The sequence below is a fragment of the Stigmatopora argus genome, chromosome 9, assembly GCF_051989625.1.
Source record: "Stigmatopora argus isolate UIUO_Sarg chromosome 9, RoL_Sarg_1.0, whole genome shotgun sequence".
In the NCBI taxonomy this organism is placed as follows: Eukaryota; Metazoa; Chordata; class Actinopteri; order Syngnathiformes; family Syngnathidae; genus Stigmatopora; species Stigmatopora argus.
Window position 1 is genome coordinate 5,783,351 of NC_135395.1, and position 13,431 is coordinate 5,796,781.

The 13,431-nt window shown below is 40.6% G+C and overlaps 1 protein-coding gene across 1 annotated transcript; it reads right to left on the bottom strand.

Moving 5' to 3' along the window:
* Positions 1 to 1,236: 1,236 nt before the first annotated feature.
* Positions 1,237 to 11,972, bottom strand: g3bp1 (GTPase activating protein (SH3 domain) binding protein 1). Its single transcript, XM_077609941.1, has 12 exons — positions 11,409 to 11,972; positions 9,712 to 9,828; positions 9,570 to 9,651; positions 7,495 to 7,668; positions 5,952 to 6,042; positions 5,603 to 5,699; positions 4,692 to 4,920; positions 4,501 to 4,605; positions 3,839 to 3,959; positions 3,626 to 3,751; positions 3,434 to 3,543; positions 1,237 to 1,788 (listed from the first exon to the last, which is right to left on the bottom strand). The coding sequence occupies exons 2-12, from the start codon at positions 9,804 to 9,806 to the stop codon at positions 1,546 to 1,548; spliced, it is 1,473 nt and encodes a 490-aa protein (XP_077466067.1). The 5' UTR covers positions 9,807 to 9,828; positions 11,409 to 11,972; the 3' UTR covers positions 1,237 to 1,545.
* Between the last annotated feature and the right edge of the window lie 1,459 nt (positions 11,973 to 13,431).

A 13,431-nucleotide genomic window follows, 5' to 3' on the forward strand; every position in this document is an offset into this window, starting at 1 on the left:
GACAGTTGTTTTTTTGTTTTTTTAAACAATTCTGGATATTTCCTATTCCTATTCTAGGTAACCTCATTCCTGTTTATGTTTATTTTAAGCATTTTATTTAGATTTTTAGATCAACAATGACCTTTTTCTGATTTGAAAATCAATAAAAATGATTGAAAAGGGTATAGCGCAGGGGTGGGGGAACCTTTTTGATGGAAAGAGACAAACAATTCTTTTTTTAAAATGTTAATCCTTGAGAGCCATGCTCCAAATTTTAAAGGCAATGTACATGAAAACGTGTGCCTTTTTTAGTCATTTCACCACTTTTAAAGTACAAAATCTCTCTGAATTCTTTTGACATTGTTACGTTGTTGCTAATCATTGAGTATCAATGAGAATATCCATGCAGATGAATGTAATGGGAAAAAAAATTATAAGGCGCTGGAGGTAGTGTCAACTCCATAATACCAACGTAAAGATCTTATTCCTGCGCTTTCTCACCAGCAGTTTCCATAGTTTACCTCACAGGTTAGCGGAGAGCCATATGCACCCATCAAAAGTGGCCCCCGAGCCATAGGTTCCCTACTACTTGTATAGCGGGTGTTTAATGTGCCATTGGAAATGACTGTCAAATTTTGGTGGAAGGATGAAATATTGAATGCCATTTCTTCTTTCACAAGACGGAATTTGTCTGTTTTGCTGTCAAATGTGAGATTTTGTGGAATTTTCTTAGAAATTATTTATTTGTTTTCTAATTCATAGTGTAAATTGTGCGTAATATGATGCGTTGCTTCATTGGACATTTTCTTAGTGAGGCCTCTGTGAAGGAAAGTCGTTTTTTATTTGTGGTAAACCACTGCCATCTGGTGGAAGATTGGTATACTACGTCCTTTGTGGGGGTTACAAAACAAATCTTTTTCTACTCCATACAAAGTCAGCCATTTTGTAATGCTTTTGCAACTGGGGGTTAAAAGTTAGATTTATCTGCTGGGCTTCCAATTGACGCTGATGGCTGTACAATACTTTCGGACTGGGAGGGTAGGCTGATATCGACCACTGCTGTTGAATTTTTTTTTTTTTTGGTACCGTTTGTGTGTTGTTTCTGTGTTGTATGAGTCCTTAGGGTTTTGTGTTTTTAGTGGTGTTTAGCATTATTTGTTGTGGGGTGCTTTATTTATTTATTTTGGGTGCTTGCTATTGTTTTTGTGTTCTGCTGTCCTAGATATTTGAGTTAATTAGCCAGAAATGACATGGGAGTTTTGAAAAGAGGAAATGACTTTAATTTAGTTGCATGGTGGGCGAGCCCAGCGGGAAGCGCCGAGCCAGCTAAAAAGACGCGTTCCTTTAAGGAACAGAACGGGCCGGAGATTCAAGTAAGCCAGTCCACTTGCCACTTCCAGTCCGTTTGGGAGATAAAACCAACAACAACAAAAAATACAGAGAAAACAGAGACGTCCGGGAATGGAGAAGATGGCAAGCGCGAGGGGCCAAACAGTGACGCGACCAAAAGCTTCAAACTAAACTAAATCCAAAGACGTCAATTTGGTCGAGTTCGCCAGTCTGGTCTCACGGGCGCTGCGCCAAGTAGCGGTTCTCGCCGGGCGCGGTGGCGGCACCACGGCCGGAACCGAAGCTGGGCTTCTGGATGCCGCCCCCGCGGGCGGCACCGGGCGGGCCCCGGGGACCGCCGATTCGCTCTCTGGGACCGCCTGGACCGCGGGGCCGCACGTCCCGCCGCTCGCCTTCGCGGGCCAGGCGCGTCTTTTTCTCCTCCACGTTGAGTCGCACTTCGCCACGCAACTTGATGGGCTGAAGATGACCACAGGAAGAACGTTTTTTTAAGCTGAAGCCCATACATGCAACCTCTCTATGGCTATTTTCAAAGTTGCCCATTATTTTCGCCAGTAGTCAATTTAATGAAGTACCTTAATTTAATGTATGATTGTTTTCAAAAATGCATGTTTGCAAACATCTCATTCGGATTCATTAGTCTGATTTCTTTTTTAAATGAGGAAAAAAGGGATTTAAAAAAAAAAAAGTAATTTTTCTATATATACACATGTATGTATAAACATACACATACATATATATATATACACACACATATACATACATATATACACACATATATATACATATATATATATATATATATACATATATACACGTACATACACATATATACATATATATACACATACATATATACATACATATATATACACATACATATATACACACATACATATATACACACACATACATATATATACACATATACATATACAGACGCTCCCCTACTTACGAACATTCAACTTACGAACAACGGTACATACGAACATGTCTGCAAATTGCGTTTAAGTCCAAAAATGTTCGCAAGTCCAATTTTGTATTTCGCCTTTTTCGGAGTAGTACTTCTTTCCGCCGCTAATACCAACGCCTGGCGCTGTGAGAGCTCAGCTCACCCAGCATCTACCTTCTTCTTCGTTGCAATGCGGAAGTGCGTGAATGTATCTCCAGTGTGCAAAGAACCTTTTTCATTTGTATCATTAAATATCTCATGCATCCAATATTGAATATGGTTGGTAAAAAAGCTAAAGGCTTCTATTGAGGGAGTTGCAAGGAAGAGGCAAGCCATTTCATTTGAAACGAGTGGCAATAATAACGAAGCTTGATGCGCGTGAGAGTGGTGAGCGTTGCACATCGTTCGACCGTCAGTACCATTTATAAACAGAAAGATCGAGCAGCAGGACCCAAATATTGAACGTTGCACAAAGTTTGCAAATCAATTGAATGATGCCATACAGTGCTACCCCATCATTTATGATGAAAAAAAGAAGAAAACTGCAATTGTCATTAGGTCGCTTCTTTTGGCCAGTTTCTAATACATAAATCTCTCTCTTTCTCTACAGTACTGTACATATTCTCTCCATTTTATTAAATGTTTTTTTTCAGTACAAACCAATGCGTGTTACTTATACAAGCCTTAAACATACAAATGCACTTATATAAACCTTCAATATACTTATATCGGCCTTAAACATAAATTATAATACAAAATATAGCACTGAATCAACTTACAAACAAATTCAACTTATGAACAATCGCTCGGAACCAATTGCGTTCGTAAGTAGGGGAGCGTCTGCACATACATATATACACACATATACATACACATACATATATACACATATATACATACATATATATACATATATATATATATATATATCACACATACATACATAGAGATAGAATCAGAACTATACACAAACAATATATCGATACTGAAATATTTGATATTAAAAAATGTATTCATTATTCATTTATTTTTGCACTAGCAGCAGACATTTGTGGTCATTGGGGGAATTTGATTTTCCGCTAATTTTGATAGAAGTTCCGCTTTATTTTTGGGGCCAGCCCGAACAATTGTAGACGTAATGCCCAAACTCACCCGACTGTTGAGAATCTTCTGGACAGGATCGGAGTCGTCAAAAACCACGAAACCAAAGTTGGGCAGCTTTCCTCCGCTGTTGATCCGCAGCTCCAACACCGTCCCATATTCTGTGGGGAAGACGACTTTCGTACGTTAGCCGCCAGACTTCTACTTTAAATGGATCGGACGTCTAATAGTGAAAGCACTTACGCTCAAAGAATTCCTTCAGTTCGCTCTTGTCCACGGCGTGCGGAACGTTCCCCACAAACAGCTGATGGGCATCAGGGTAACGCACCGTCCGTCTAACTTCCACCTCGCCCTGCTCGCCCTCGCGAACTTGGAAACAAAACGCGAAAAAAGAAAAAAGTCGGCACACCACCACAGGCGCTCAACGTCTCTGGTCATTTTACGCCGAGGACTCACCGGGTCGCTGGCTTCTGTGCACCGGGAGTGGTGCCCCCGGCCGCTGCTCTCTAGGTCGGGGGTCCCGCTGCAGAGGTCTCTGTGGCGCAGACTGAGACTCCGATTTCACCTCCACGCGAGTCTGCCGACGGGAAATAGAAGTCAAGATGCATCTTCCTGAATTGCTGTATTTCTTTGTTGATGTTTTTTTTTTTCTCCAAACACTAATCTTGGGTCGAAAATGCTCTACGACTTTTCCTGAATTTCTATTCTTGCCCTTTTTTCCTCATTTTTGTAATAGTTGAAACTGATTTTTTTCTATAAATATTTGTGTATTTTTGCTGTACATTTTTATTTTTCTAATAGTTTTCTAGTATGTGTATATTTCCCCCCTAATTTGTTTTTTTTTTTTGCAAATATTTCATTATTTTGTTTTCAATTTTGTTTTTAAATTTGTTATGCATTTATGGTATTCCATTACTTTAATCTTTTAAAAAGACTACTACTTCTATTAATACTTTTTTGTATTTCAACTTAATGTTTACAATTTTGGCCTTGGCATTAACTCAGTGGCTGCTATTGATGGCTACAGACTCATTTGAACCTGCTGGCGACCATTTGTGGGTGGGCGCCTCTCGGTTCAAATCAATGTGACGGCCACCCCCGTCAACAGCGATGCCTACCGGGGCGGCGGGTACGGCTTTGATGACGTGCGGCATGACTCCCGACGCGGCGATGGCCCCACTGGGTGGGAGGTTCTTACTGGTCACTGAAGCCCAGGAAAACGACTGAGGACAAAAGGGGGCAGGAAGTGGCGTTAGTGACCCGTTAGCAGAGCGGGTAGAAATATTTGGTCGGCGTGGAGAACACAGACCCTGTTCTCCTCTGGCGCGGCAGGCGGCGTTTCCACAACTTCAGCAGGAGCGACGGCGTTCTTGTCTGCCTGCTCGTCTGAGGATTGCGCTGTGCTTTGCGTCTCTGGCGCAGCAGATTTCGGCTCTGTTGCGGTGACCGTCTCGGCTTCATTCTCCCCCTGGGGTTCCGGCTCTGGACTGGCCGTCGGTGCTGTTTTTTCTTCGTCGGCCGGGTGCGCTACTTCGGTACTGGATGACAAAAAAAGTGTGGCTTGAAGCAATGGTGTCAAAGTCATCAGCTTCTTAAGAAAGCCATTATTACCGCCCACCCATATAAATATTTCACTCGTTGTGCGCCGTTGACAACCGCTTTCTGTGTCCATCAGCTAACATCGGGGTCACCAACTCCAATCTTCGAGGGCCCCTATTCAGTCTGTTTTCCATATTTTGCTCCTCTACCACACCTGAATCAAATGACCAACAAGCTGTCAAGAAGCCTGATAACAATCCTGATAATTTGATTCAGGTGTGTTGGGAGAGACAGGAAGGAAAACAGACTGCATAAGTCCCCTTGAGGACCCCTGAAGCTAAAAACAACCTCACTGAAATGATCGTGGTTAAGATCTGGTCCATTTTGGATGACGATTCATTTGCTAATTTAGTCAATAATCCATGGCGGACCTAGTTTACCTGCCATTGACGGCACTACACATCTCATCTGCCCATCTAGTGCTCTCAATTAAAGCCAAATGAGTTTCTATTGGTTCTATTGGCTTATTTCTCACCCAAGGTTGCCAAAAGTATGACATGGGAACCGACCAGCCCTGATTTAAGGCTAGCCATGTAGTGAGTGTACGTGGCATTTAGATTAATGTGCTGTTGTGCTTTCAAACTAGCTGTGAGCACATCAAGTGGGACTCATCAGACTTACATGGAGGCTGGTTGGTAGAACGCAGGGACGGACTCTTCTGCCATGATTTCCGGAGAAGGAACACGCTCCTCGATCTCCTCCACCTCATCGTCAGACTCTAAAGATGTACAGGCTTAACATTTGATTGTCCAAGATCCAAAATGAACTCATTGACTGCCATTGACCACCACGACAGACTTCCAATTAATTGAAATTGGGACAACTGGCTGTGAATGTTCATGTTTCATTGTCATTGGCAGCAATGAACGCCCCTACGGTTCAAATGATTTGGATGTCTAGAACTGTCGACGGGGGCCAATGAGTTGACAAGTGTACCAACATTTTTTGTTTCAATATGGGAATTGCTAACCTTCAGGTGGCTCCGAGTCTGAATCAGCAAAAACCTCATCCTGGTAGCGAAAGACATCGTTGTGGACGTAAAACTTGTTTGCCACCGTACCCTAGATGTGGACAAGAAAACAAAGCTAGCAAATGATGTTTCATCAATGTTGATGACAGAAGTGTAATTCGTTTGAGCTGGTAGGGAGTGCCAAAAAGCAACAAATATAGTCTTCATTATGTTATCGCTTTGGCAGAAAGACCAATTCTATTTTTGGCTATATAATCCAGAGCTAGTTTGTCAATGTGTGTACAATGGTACAAGATTTCTATATTTTGCTATTGGCAGCTACACCAATTGTACTGAAAAGAAAACCTCAATTTCTTTATACAATTGTGCAATGACAATTAATCCGTGGTGTCCAGCCTCCTTCCCATTTTTATTACCCCACAGCAAATAATGCAAATATCATTAAACATAGCCCAAAGATGAATAAAAAAAAATCTCTAAAAAATGTGTCATGTATTTATTATTTATTATTATCTATTTATTATTATCTATTGATTATTTATTTGTTTGTTATTATCTTTGCGCTGTGCGGTGAAGCTGGAAATCTAATTATACTTGTATAGTGACAATAAAAGCATTCTATTCAATTAAATTCAAGATAAGTCCGCATAGAACTAGACATTAAACCGATAATTATGGTCAAATAATTTTTGTCAACAATAATAAAATTTGAACAATTTAACCTGCAATTACATCACAAAGAACAGGGGCACTGTTGCGGCAAAAATGCTAGTTCCAGACCAACGTTCAGTAGACGAAGATGGTAAGGGACAAAGAGCTATTTTTAGCCTGGTTAGTTATAGAGCAGCTAACACAGAGCATTAAAGCAAAAGGACTTTAAGAAAGCCAAAATGAGCGATTATTAGATGCAGGACAACCCCGAACCGTCCCACTAAAAGATCCAAGTGAAGTCACACTGTCGTCTTTTTTTTAAATAAGTCTCTTAAATTCCTGTGCACAAACAGCAGTCTTATTGAAAATGTCCTTAAAGAAAAATTGATGTGATTGTTATTGTGATTATGATCTATCTATATATAGAGAGATATATTTTATTTATTTATTTTTATATTTTTAAATCGTGATATCCATTTTTGTGATATTGCCCAGGCCTAGATTTAACTTCTGGCGCATCTTTTTTTTTCTTCCCAAGTGCAAATTTTTTTTATATCTATTTTACAATATTGTTACTCCTCAGGATTATGTTGTTGCTGTTAGTCTTTAACTCATTCAAATCCATTTCAACTGGGAAGGTTGGCATTAAAATAATCACATTTCACTGTCACTGACGACAATGGACATCTAATTCAATTTGGCTGGTGGGCTGGCATTCATCGAACGATCATTACGACCCTTGCTATCAAAATGGGTTGGATGTCCAACCAATGAGTTGTCCCTCACATCCTTTGATCTTTCCTGAGAGCAGCCCCCGGAGAAAAGAAGTTTGGACACCCCTTCAAGAAAGACATTCATTCATTTTGGGGGATTTTCAGGGATGTTTTTGTACCTCGGGGGCGAGCACAAAGGTCTGCATGAACTTCCGCATGGGCTGCATGTTGTTGGAGAGCTCGCCCATAACCTGCACCACCACACCCTCATTGAGGGTGGCGTGCGCGTCCACGTGACGGATCTTTGTGTGGCAGTCGCGGAAGTTCAGTGCCATCACGCGATTGTGGATGTCCTGGGAAACAAAACCAAAAACGCAAAAAGTTAAAACGACAAGTTTGGTGTAGTTATTTCGTTAACATTTTATCGGGAGGGAATCTTGCTGTTATGTTTGGTTGGTTTAGAAACTTTGACCTAAAAATTCTCCAAATCATTTAACTCTGGCAAATGCATTGTTTTTAAAATTAAATACTTATTCTTAGATTAAAAAGATAAAAATCTTTGTGTTTTACCAATTTAAAATACAAAAAAGAAAAACTAAACATTCAAATTCTATCACTCTTTTTTTAAATATAGGAAAATAGTTTTTACCGTAATTACTCGAATATAACACGCATATTTTTGCTATATAATTAATTCCAATAGTTGGGGGTGCGTGTTATAATCAATAACTAAAATAAATTAAAAAATTTCGATCGAAAAAAGCATTGTCAAACTCACTTTGACGCACGGACATTGTGCAATTTCCAACTTTGAATTCAAAATACACGTATATTAAAGATCGTCAAGCCTCACAAACATCACAATCCTGCATTAATAAGCTGGAAAGTAGAATATTACATTGTAGTACGTACTTGTATTTAGAAATATGTCCAGCGGGGGGCAGTACATTCCCTTGTTACATGTGATAGTCTTTTCCATTGTGCATATCTTCAAATCATTTATTTATTCAATTTGTATGTTCCTTTTCTTGTTTGAGAATGACAATAGATATTTGAATTAAAACATGGTATTGTCAATTGAAATGTAGTCAATGTTCAAGGAAGTCTAAAAGGTATTGCAACATAACATGTCTACATGATATGTTTGTCCACTCTGTGTATCATCTATTGCCCTAAAATTCAAACGCATAACTCCAACAACTGCACGACACTCGACACGCTCGTACCTGAAGATTTCTCTATCCGGTTTTGAACAAAACAATCGTGAATCGAAGAAAAAAAGGTAAGATTTCTGATTTTCGTCAGCGGGAAATTTTAGGTGCGCACTATATTCGAGTACTGCGTTTTTCCAGATTTTTTTGGCCCAAAATTACCTGCGTGTTATTTTCGAGTGCGCGTTATATTCGAGTAATTACGGTACATAGAATTAGCCTAATTTGTTACACAATCTTTAATTCTACCCCCAAACCCTTACATGATTATAAAAGGTATACAAATGTTGGACGAAATAAGCATGCAAATGTATGCAAAAAAAGAAAAATTTAAGAAAAAAACTTTTTAAAATGAATGAGAAATGCAAATACATCTTCTAATGGGATGGAATTCCTAGTCGCAGCCGAGTAAACATACGTACACATGCCCATAAGCAAAGAATTTAACAACTTAAAATTATGTGGCGCCCATCTGGAGCGCACCATGGCCACTACCGCACCCGGGCCGCGTCTAGAATCCGCCCATAGCGTGCTTACCCTTGCTTCTGTCCTCATTGAGACAGCCAATGGGAAAGCAACAGTAATACGAGAATTTAAAAAAGAACTGATACAGTATGTTTCGGGGGACGTTTAATTTTGTAGCTTGTAAATTTTTCACATCTTGCGACAAAACGGTTCCCGCTGACTTTTCATAACCTGAATATTCTGCATGTAGGAGAATTTGTAAGTAGAGCTGCCACTGTATTGTCTGTTTTTTCCTACATTTTATATTTTTTTATTCATCTAAATTTAAAAAAGTAAACATTTTCACAAATGTAGAAAGCTGGGGAAATATTTTTGGACAAAAAATATTAATGTTATATTGCATCTAAGTAAAAATAAATGGAATTAAAAATAAATGCAGTTAAGAATAAATAAATAAAATGTAGTGCCACTTTTGGTCGTTCTATAATAATCTTTCTAAGCACACTGTTTTTTGTCCTAATGCATGGTTGCAGCAAAAACCCTGCAGTAATAGGAGAAAATTGCTTTAGAAGCCTCACCGACTGTCCGTAGACTGCCTCCAGGGGCTTGCCACTGGTGTCCAGCCCCCCGTGAACGTAGGACGAGTTTTTGCCGTAGAACCTGCACGTGGGAAAACGGGGTGAGAAGATCACGGGCCACATGAGAGCGGGGCAGGCTTACCTGTGCAAGTAGTCGGGCGCCTGGTTGAGCAGCGTGTAGTACTGTCGGACAAATTCTCGCCCGACCAGCTGGGCACTTGGCTTCTCCATCACCATTTCTTCGTCTTCTGTACTCGCTCTATGACATAAGCGTACGATACAATGACCTTTCATGTACATTGTTATGCTAAAAAAATTACATAATGTGGTTTACTAATACCAAAATAAAAACAAAAACTGGTAAATTTTTCTATACAAGACAATTAGAAAAAAAATAATTCAATATTTTTTTCCAACTCTTGTAAGTTTCCTTCCTTGGTCATTATTTTTTTTTTTTTTTTTTTTACAAAACCTTTGTCAGGGGTTAGGGGGTTAACCAAAACCCAGATACCACCTGTGACCAGGAAATGCCCTAAATTTACCAAAAAGTGAAACCGAAAGGCCCTAAAATCAACAGAAAATGATCCAAAATGTACAGAAAGTGACCCCATAATGCCCCAAATTGTCAGAAATGACCTGAAGTGCTCTAAAATGAACAAGGTCCTCAGTTTGCCACTCATTGCCAGCCAATTCATTTAAACTTTCCGGGAATGCTTTTGATGCCATTGACGGTTTTAGACACCCAGTACATTTTAACTGGAAAGGATGAATTAACATGTGTTGTTCGTCTAGCAACATCAACGACAGCCAGCAAGTTAACAAGCAACCTGTAAGTTCATAAAAATGAATACGTAGCGATCAAAAATCAGTTAAAATGTATCACGGCAGGCAATAAGTACCTATTTCATTTAAAAAATAATCTCCATTAGTTAAGTATAAAAACACATGCATTCTATTAATGATTGCTGCCATACGCCCATTTTGAATGGTTTGGACATCTATCGCCTTACCATCCAACCAGTAATCGTGAAATCCACGCCTGTTCTATTTCACCACCCCTCCAGTTCAAATGACTTTACCTAACTTCGTGAAAGAAGATAATAATTTGATTTGCTTATGCAACATATGTTTGGGCTGTTGGTGATTTAAAACGCCCCTGGTTTAAGTATGAGGTCGGTCATATGAGTATTGTTGGGTTTAGTTTTTTTTAATCATAGGAATTGACCACGACAACATTTACGATCGTTTTGGCGATATATATCTTTATGTCACCCAGCACAAGGCAGTTGTATCCGATCAAAAGCTACGTGAGGATTTTCATAACTTTTCGGTGAGGCCTCGAGGCTCATAGACGCCGGCTAGCACGTGCCAGATCGAGCTTCGACCGAGCCATACTTGACGTTCGCCTGACAGTGTGCAGACTCAGGGGAGAAAAATATAACTGAGAAGCAAAACTATTTCGGGGTGTCGGCAAAGGGTTGAAACAATGACGAAAAGGCCAGCCGGCCTGGACGGAAAACGAAACCGTGTGGCATGGCGCGAGCAAACGAAGACTTACAAGGATGCTGGCTAATTCTTGGACGAAAAAGACCCGAGGAACCTTGTTATAAGTCGTAATTGTACGTGTCACAACAACAAAAGACTCATTTGATGTGAGAAATACGACCATTTGTTCAAATCAAGACGCGCTGTTGTGAAACGTTGCTAATGCATAGCTTCGCTTTTCAGGACATAGACGGCGCCCAAGTCCTCGAACCAATTAACAAAACCGAGGCGGCTGAAGACGTGGAACGCCAACTTTGCGCAATGAAATGCGATGCCCTCCAAGATTTTACTCACCGGGGGTCAATATTCCCTGTGATCGGTTTCTTGTGTATAGTAAAAAAGTGGCCTTTGGATGAGAGTGAAACACAAGCACTTTGACAACGTGCTCGCTCACCGGTTTCAGCCGTGCGTTAGCTCTATCTGTAATCCCGCCCACTTCGTCGTAGCCACAACCAATCACCGCCCGCGTACGTCTAGCATCGACCAATCGCGCGCAGCTCCTGCCGCTGTGAACCAATGGCGACGACCGACGAGTCCGACAACGAAACCAATTGGGAAAATGGAGTCCGGGCGGTGCTGCTGCTAGCTGGCCACTTCGGGGCGAACATAGACTATCTCGTAGGGATACGCTGTATACTCGGAGAGAATAATGAGCTGCTGAATGTTTCCTTGCGTTTTACCCCTCACTTTTCCTAACTTGCTCTCCAAAAAATAACGTCGAGCTCCCTTAGAACTCGTGGAAAAAGCGTAAGGGCAAATAAAGTCATATCTCGGATGTTTCCCAATTCGTCTCTGTGATTCGTAGGGCTTTCACAATGAATCGGCCAATCAGAAACTAATGGGTTATAAAGAAAGTAAGGGGGAAAGTGTTTTGATAGCCAATATGTCGTTTGTAGACTTTGTTAAATTAAAAATTGTCCAAATACTTAACAGCGAGCCTCTTATTTATTTATGCATTGAAAACACAAAAAGGAAAGTATTATTTATTATTATATTTGTTATATCCAATATTTAAATAGGGGATAAATAGATATCATCTCATTTTCTGAATTGCTTTGTCCTCATTGGGGTCGCGGGGGTGCTGGAGCCTATCCCAGCTGACTTCGGGCTAGAGACGGGGGACAACACCCTGAATTGGTGGCACAAGGAGACAAACAATCATTCAAGCCCACATTCATACCTAGGGGCAATTTAGAGTGTCCAATCAGCCTATCGTGCATGTTTGTGGAATGTGGGAGGAAACCAGAGTACCTGGAGAAAACCCACGCAGGACCCCAGGAAGCGACTTGGTAATACTCCAGAACCAACACAAAATGACTCCCAAGTACCTTAGAATTATCAAGGAAGTGAACCAAAAAAACTAACTTGCTGCTTGCCATTGACGAATGACAGATACCCAGGTTATTTACACCGGATGGACCGGCTGTAAATCCTTCTCTTTCAATGCCATTGAAAGCACTAGATGTCCAATTCTTTCCGACTAGGAGGAGCTTATGACACAATGAGCTAAAAAAAAAAAAATGCAAAATATTCCCCCATTACTATAGTCTGTAATCAAATTTCTCCCAAGGCAATAAATTGGTAGTACTCGTGGTAGTGGAAAAACACATCAATAACACAGTATCACTACTTCGTCAATCAAATATCTTAATATCCAAATACAAAATTTCAGTACTTAATACTACTTTTCAATACTTTTGGTACTGTGATGATTGTTTGGAAGTTTTTGTTGAGCCGCTCAGTGATATCTTTTCCTTTTAAGGAGACAAACTCCGTGGTTTGTATGTTCATGCTGGTCTGGATGAGCGGGTGCACACGGTGACCGGGTGCTGCAGTCCCAGGAGACAGCCCCTGGCACTTGGCTGCTATGCTAACCTTAGCATTCCTTTAACAGGTGAAGAGTCCAGACATGCTCAAAATTTGAGGAACGCAGGCAAAATGTATTTTCCAGTTTCGATAGAAAATGATTTGTTACCACTTATAGCAATATGTAGTTTCATCAACAGTGAGGTAATGTGCTAACCAGTCACTCACCGTGGAACCTATTATCTTATTTTTACTTCTTTAAGAAAAATCTAATCTCATTTTCTGAACTGCTTTATCATCACTAGGTTCGCGGGGGGTGCTGGAGCCTGTCCCAGCTGACTTTGGGCCAGAGGCGGGGGACACCCTGAATTGGTGACCAGCCAATCGCAGGGCACAAAGAGACAAGCAACCATTCACACCCACATTAGTACCAGAGTACCCGGAGAAAACACACGCAGGCCCGGGGAGAACATGCAAACTACAAACAGGTGGACCGACCTGGATTTGAACC

Coding starts and splice junctions, on each gene's coding strand:
- g3bp1 (XM_077609941.1), bottom strand. CDS start 9,806: ATGGTGATGGAGAAGCCAAGTGCCCAGCTGGTCGGGCGAGAATTTGTC. Junction 3,960..4,500: donor AAGCCGTACCCGCCGCCCCG/GTAGGCATCGCT, acceptor TCCCGTCGGCAG/ACTCGCGTGGAGGTGAAATC. Junction 3,752..3,838: donor GCACAGAAGCCAGCGACCCG/GTGAGTCCTCGG, acceptor TTTGTTTCCAAG/TTCGCGAGGGCGAGCAGGGC.